This window comes from Vicugna pacos, chromosome 6, assembly GCF_048564905.1.
Source record: "Vicugna pacos chromosome 6, VicPac4, whole genome shotgun sequence".
Taxonomy (NCBI): domain Eukaryota; kingdom Metazoa; phylum Chordata; class Mammalia; order Artiodactyla; family Camelidae; genus Vicugna; species Vicugna pacos.
In genome coordinates this window covers 4,121,747-4,128,860 of record NC_132992.1, presented here as the reverse complement: position 1 = coordinate 4,128,860, position 7,114 = coordinate 4,121,747, and the positions used below count along the sequence as shown (strand labels likewise).

The 7,114-nt window shown below is 41.3% G+C and overlaps 1 protein-coding gene across 3 annotated transcripts in view; it reads right to left on the bottom strand.

The window, feature by feature from the left end:
- Positions 1-4,597: 4,597 nt before the first annotated feature.
- DPP8 (dipeptidyl peptidase 8) overlaps positions 4,598-7,114 on the bottom strand; it is a 44,817-nt gene continuing 42,300 nt past the window's right edge. For all 3 annotated transcript variants that reach the window (XM_072962212.1, XM_072962213.1, XM_015243855.3), the window contains one exon: positions 4,598-6,614. In XM_072962212.1, the coding sequence (XP_072818313.1) occupies positions 6,492-6,614 (123 nt within the window). In that variant the 3' untranslated portion in view covers positions 4,598-6,491. The remainder of the gene's footprint in view (positions 6,615-7,114) is intronic.

Sequence of the window (7,114 nt, the reverse complement as noted above, 5' to 3'; positions counted from 1 at the left end):
TGTAAACACGCACAAGCCCATAAAGCTAGCAAGTAGCAGAGGCCAGGGTGGAAGCAGGCTCCAGAGCGGATGCTGGTGTCACTTTGCAACACCACCTATGAAAATGGCCGGATAAGCTCCGTAGGGTGCCGAGAGGAACCTGGGTCTGGCTTTAAAGCATGCGTGCTACTCGGAAGAGGAAGGCCTCAGGATGCTTGTGGGTGAGGGAAGAGCCCAGGTGAGGGAAAGGGAGGCTAGGTCAGGTGACACAGGGCCTTGAATACTGGGGCGCAAGAGGGATTTGATTCGGGACTGGAGCGGGAAAGTGCGAATTCATCATGCCAGGAAGAAAGTGGCAGTGTCTGCTGGGTATGCTAGTGAGGTGGGAGGTGAAGGTGGTCCTGAGAACCCATCGAGGGCAAGGGTTGTGTCCTTTTCATCTTTGCTTCTTCCTGGCCTAACACAGGCCTGGCACAGGAATGTTACTAAATATTTGCAGAATGAAAGTTGAGAACTGCTTCTCTGAAGTCACTTGGAATTCTTAATCTTCGCCTTCAACTCCAACCCAGCGTGACATTATAGGTCCTAGGCTGAGGCAGGAGCAGAGACAGGAATGAGGAGGAATGGACAGCTGAGACAACGCAAAGCGATTAACTGGCGAGGCAACACATCCCTAAGTGCTCAACACAACTACAGACAGTGGCGTTCACAGGCACGCTTAGGGTTACAACAATGACCGTACGTACGCCCAGAAACCAAGCCAACGGAGTCCGTTTCACAGAAGAGCGGTACGTTTCCAGAGCCCAGCTGGTCAGAGGACTTCCCGCAAAGAACTGTCACCTGTGAATAGAACGTGAACTATGCGCTTCTGCGGGGTGCTTTTCCAGTGAGGATGGGTGGACGGGGGCGGGGGGTGGGCTCCTGGCACCGGCTGAGGACAACTATCCTGGCTAATTGTTCCCAGACTTCTATTTTAAGAACTCAAGTTTAGGAGCCAATTTAGAAAGAGTATCTTTTAGTAAGGGGCACACAAACTCCACAATCTCATTGCCAGTGTCATTGCCAGTGGAGCTGAATCCACTCTAGTCAGTTTCCATGGGAGCTCAACCTCTTCCAGGGCGGCAAGGCCGGGCCACCAGATCTGTGGACAGAACTAGGCTGATTAACTTATCTAAATCCTGGTTGTTTCTCAGACCACTCCAAACTCGTAATAAAATTATGGTTTTGAGAGTCTCATACTGTAGCTGTCTCAACTCTGCTCCCCTCCCCCACCAAGGCATCAATCACTGTTTCTCATAACCACTTCGTGGGTGAGGTCTGGTCACAGGGAAGGCCAGGGGCCTGGAGGCCACGGCCCTTGCTCCGACAGGACCCTGGGGCCTGAGAGCCACTGAGAAGTCTGCACCTCTGTGAAGAAGTCTTCGCAGTATGCTTACGGCCAGGTTGAAAGCTGATTTTTGATTAGCAATAAATCCTGGCTGAATGAAAGAGACCGAGGTAGCCTATAAAAGTTTCCTGTCCGGAGTACCATAGATGAAGTATATGTATGCTGAGGTATTCATTCTTTAGAGTTTGGCAGGGGGGTCTGGCTGGTCACTTCTGGCTACAAGCAATCTCAACAGGTTAACCTAGTCTACCTGTTTATCCCAGAATCATACAAATGTCTTTTTTTTTTTTTAAGTGTCATGAGGTAAAAAGGATAGGTCTATAGCATTATCCTGTTTAAAGATAAATCTTTATTTCTAATAATTTTTGTATACAAATTTATAAAGTTTTAAGACCCTAATACATTACATAGCAGTGGTTCTTTTTTTTTTTTTGAATCATTATCCCTTTGAGAATCTATAATGCCAAAGTCTTTCTCCCTAGAATGTGCCTCCACTCATTCATGCAATATTTTGTATACAACTTCAGAGGGTTACAGAATTCAGATTAAGTGTCCATTCTGGAAGGATTCTCAGACAAACCCACATTTACTAATTTTAGAGGAGCTCACTTGCTGCTTTCCCTTACCCTTTCTCTAGTACAGCTTCAGAAGACCAGAGGATTGTCAAGGAAATCTCTGAAGACAGCATTACACTGAACTCCCTTGAAATCTCCCGGGGAGCATGCAGAAACCACTATCAACTCCAAGAGGCATTCCAGAGAAACTCCTAGCTGCTAACCATTGGCTCCAAGCATCAGCTACCCTGCAGGACCAACGCTGGTTGTCGGGAACCACTTACAGGTACAAAGCCGTTCTCTGCACACCTCCCTTTGGGTTTGGATGCATTTTTGGTTAGTGTTTATACCAGAAACCTCAACGTAATTACCTTGCAGTCTCCCTTCTCCACTGCAAGCACATGACCTTGCTCGTGTGTTAATCACTCACAGTTGCCACTAATCAAGGCAAGAGTGTACAAATGGGGAGTGGGGCGAAAAGGAACATTTTCATCAATTAATTTTAGCAGCATCTTTATTGCAACAAAGAACCTGTAATAAAAAGCAACAAAACTAATGTTTCACTTTACATGATTAAAAGCCATGTAGCCGAAAATGAGAAAACCCATAAACTTACTGGAGTGAGACATGCAATTCTCTTTATACATGTCAATGCTTAAAACAGCAGGCACTTAATGTTCTAAAATTAAAGACCTGAACTCCAATTGTGCTGGATACAACATAAATTTGTATTTGGGTTATTTAAAAACAAACATATAAACACTACTTTTCCTCGCTGTCTGTGAGGGACTTCTCAAATGGTTACCCAGAGCTGTCTCTTGACAAAATCAGAAAAGCAGGAGCCAGCACCTGGCACTAACTATGTCTCCATATTTTAGGCTGCATGATGAACAGGTGAGGCTGGGTGGGGCTGGGAAGGTGGGAGTCAGGACAGTTTCCTTATTCCTTTGTGTCTGCCGGGAATCGACACTCACCTTTCATGTCTGAGTTTAGATATGGCCATGATTCTTTTCTTAATTTAACTTGCTATAATTTGGGCTCCCGGGCTTAAGCAAACACTCTACACTACATCCCGATCCCCCAGTCCCCGACCACACCAAGGAAGACACATTCAGTATAACAATTTTAATTAACTTCAGAATGTCATATACTAATTAGAAGTACTGCTTCATTAATAAGCATGCTTAGCATTTACTTTAGAATGGAAAAATTAACCATTTTATGTTATCTTTAAAATGTTTCATAGGAATATATTAATAAATACTTCTTTAAAAATTTGCCCTTTCTACATATCATTTAACTACCATGAGTCAGGATAGCTGGATGGAGTCTAGTACCAAACGAACACTAACTGGATGTGTGGCCACGGGTGCATTTTCTCCTCTCTCTATACGTGGGTTCCTCCTCTGAAAAATGGGAACGTTAGATTATATCAAAGATAGAACAACTTGAAAATTTGGTTCTATAATAATGAGAGATATTATAGGAATCATTCCACCTACAGAGAGGACAGCATTACAGAGAAGTCAGATACACCTTCTCTAAGAAATTAAACACGTAGTAAAAAAAAAAGGAAGCATCAATATCTAGATCTCATTCTTTTAAAAGGTAATGCATGCATTGTGACTTCATCCTCGTGTATGAGGCTTTGGAAACCAGCCAGGAATGGCATAGAGGGAAAAACCTTCATTCCAAAATTAATCTCCAAAGGGGATATACAGTTAATGATCCCTTCATTAACTTTTTTTTTCAGAGTGAAAAAAGGGCCAATGTTTATCACAGATGAGCAGCTACCTTGACTATTATTTTAAGTTCTAATAAATCAGTTCAGTGGAAAAAAAATCACCTGTTATTTTTTCAATCCAGCTCATTCTCTATAGAAGAGTTTCTTAAGGTAGCCCACAAGTAACTGGCTTTAGAATCATCTGGAAGGCTTGTTTGAAATGCAGATTCCTAATCTCCTCTCAAATCAACCAAATCCAGATTTCTAAGAGTGATGTTCAAGACTGCATCTCTTTTCATGAGCGTCTCAGATGAATCTTAGACGTCGAGTCCCACTGCTCAACAACACATAAAGAATCAAACCTGTTGATGGTTGTTCAAGGGCACTGATTTACCAGGTCTGCAAAACCTCCTACAATGTTTAACCTAGTGCTTTTTGGTTCTCACTAAAAACGTTGCTACTTTTACATACTCTTGCCTTTTAAGTTGTTACCCATAAATAGTTTTAGTGAGATTTCTACTGAGTGCTTTAATTGACTATGATGTGTTTCACACTGATTTTAAAAATCAAATTCAGTCGAGCTGTCTTTCTGCAAGTGAATTCAGTCAGGTATTTTTTTCCCCCTATGGAAGGAGAACGGCATTTAAGTGACTGGGAACTATATTTCTTGTGATAGAAGGGAAGCAGAAGGCAAGATGCAAAAGGAAAACATCTGTGAATTTCAAGAGTCCATGAGGTTCTCTAAGGTTTGTTTTGGTACAAGATGCCATTTTGAAGAAACACCTTATTGGATAAGAGGTTTCAAATGAGTAGCTGTCTGTACACCATTTCTACTTTGCATATTACATAAGGGTGGATCCCTGGAGGCCAACTAGTCCACAAACAAAAGCTGTCTTCAGTAATCAGATACATAGTTAAGTCATTGGGGGAAAATACTTTCTTGGGGAAGAAGAGTTACCCAAATCAATTTAATTTAACATTGAAAAAAATATAAACAAATCTTGGCATGGGAAAATATCATAAACAAGAAAATCAATACATATACAGACATAAGGAAAAGTGTGGTACCTATCATACAGAATAAATACAAAAAACAGAAGCTCGATCCCTTTCCATGGGCAGAACCGCCAGGCCACCCTGCCATCTCTGGACTTCCCCCAGCTCCCGTGCGGCCTTCAGTGACGAAGGCCACCTCTGACGCACAGTCACCACCCTCACTGATGGCGGCTGTGCTCTCTCGGGGAGAAATCTACTCTCTTTGTAGTGGTAAGGAAAGGAATAATTTTTTTTTTTGAAAGTACTGGTAACAACTTTCCAAACACCGAGACTTGGGCTAAAAAGGGACATGGCTTCTCTGCCACTAGCTCCGATGTGACCCATCTAGCACCCTAAGAGTCTAAGACGGTAGATCCCAATCAGCACCGATCAGCACTATGAGCTCCCTTAATAGTCAAGTGCTGGGGCCAAGCCAGGAAAATGTCATGGCCATTCAAGAAGTCGCTTATAAGCTTGGAACACTGAAAAAGAGGGCCATGGCTTGCTGGGGATCGGTTTATGGTAAAGAGGTTGTCTGGAAACCTCTTTATTTTAAGCTCACAATATCTAAGTAATGCTCAAGTAATTTAAAAAGTTTAAAGAAAGTTTAAATTTGTAAGGTTTCCAAAATTAAGAAGAAAATAACAAAAAACTAGAATTATCAAAGTAACTCTAAGGAACCTTTCCTCCCGTGACTAATGTTAGTCTGTAACTGTGTTGGCAAGAGCGTGATTTCTTAATTCTGGTTTCCTTAACTAACAGTCTAGGAGTTTAAATTCCAATTCTGAAACTTTTCCGTGAGTATTTTTGGTCATACTGTACCGCTGCCTAGGTTTTCAGCAGACCTTGGTCTTCTCTTGCTCTCCATGCCCTGGTCTCCCCCGCTCCACCGAAATTCCCTTCTATTGCCCTAATACTCTGAAACATTTTAATGAGGAAACACCCAATGGAAACTGGCACCACTAAGTTTTCCGAAGAATACAAGTGAATGTGTACTTTTTTTCTTTTCCTAAAGGGAAAGACATTGCCTGCATATATTTAAGCTCTAATCATTTGATTAAAATTCTCCTGCCTGTTAATTATCAATGTTATAAGACTAATTAAATCCATGCTACATATACAGTTCACTTGCCTTTATGTGAAAGGAAAAATCCACTCGGTCATATCATCATAGAGAAGTATTTATACTAGACACAGTTTAAATTGGCTAAAAACTGGTCAGACTTTGAATGAAATAAGTGTCTTTAGGAGGCCACTAAGTTATCCTTGAAAAATCATTAATGACTGGTTAAGCCGTAGGTTTAATGGTGATTAGTTCATAACGTGCTGGATATACCCCAAGCAATGAAGTATAAGCTATTCAATTATATTTAAGTGCTATCAAATCTGTAACTAGTCAGAGATTCTGGAATTGAACCAAACCGATCACTAATATCATCGTATTTGAACAAACTCAGAAGTATACTGTAAAAATACACTAAGTCCATGAGGTTTATAATGCTATTAAAAATGAAAGTAAGGTAGTATGGATACATGGAGCTAATGTCTTATTTTCTTCAGTAATTCTCATGGTATTGCTCGGTCCCTTAAAAATATGTCATTCAATTTTGCGTGTGTATGAGATTACTTTAGGTTACGGTATTAGATTACTGTCCACGAGCTGTAAACACCTGCATGGCACCAAGTATACTCTCGGAAGTAGATGCTATGTGGCAGGTATCAAAATGTGATGACCAATTCTATATTCTCTATTGACTAAACCTCCTCATTTGGTTAAACAGCCAGTGTATACCAAGTTCTGCACAGGTCAAAATTATATCACTTTCAGAGCAGCAATACGTGATCCAAGGTTTTCTTGAAGGTAGTGCAAAAGATACAGTTCATAATGTTCTCCCGACTCAGGAACTCTTATGCTATGTCTCTCCTGAGGATAGATCTTGACGGCAACAACGACAAAAAACCAAAACACACAAAACAAGAAATTAATACTACATCGCCTTCCAAAGCTGTCCAGAGATTTTCAGCAGGATTAGTAATATGCAGCAGAGCCTCTCCAAGGTACCATATACATACGTCCTATCTTAAGGCCCTTCTCCTCTTTTTATAATTTCCTATGCACCACTGGGGCTTACAGAAGGATTTATCTGTAGACCACTGGTTCTCCAAGTGTGGTCTGCAGACTTCTAGGGAACTCAAAAACCCTTCCAAGGGATTCACAAGGTCAAAACGACTTTCAGAACAAAAGGAAGACATTATCTGCCTTTCTTCACTGTGCTGGCATTTGCACTGATAATGAAAGGCAATGGTGGGTACAAGTGCTGGTGCCTTGGCCTGAATCAAGGCAGTGGCATACACTTGCAGCAAATAAGAAAAAAAAAAAAGCCAATTTCACTTAAGTAGCAGTAAAAATTACAATTTTATTAAATTGCAACCCCT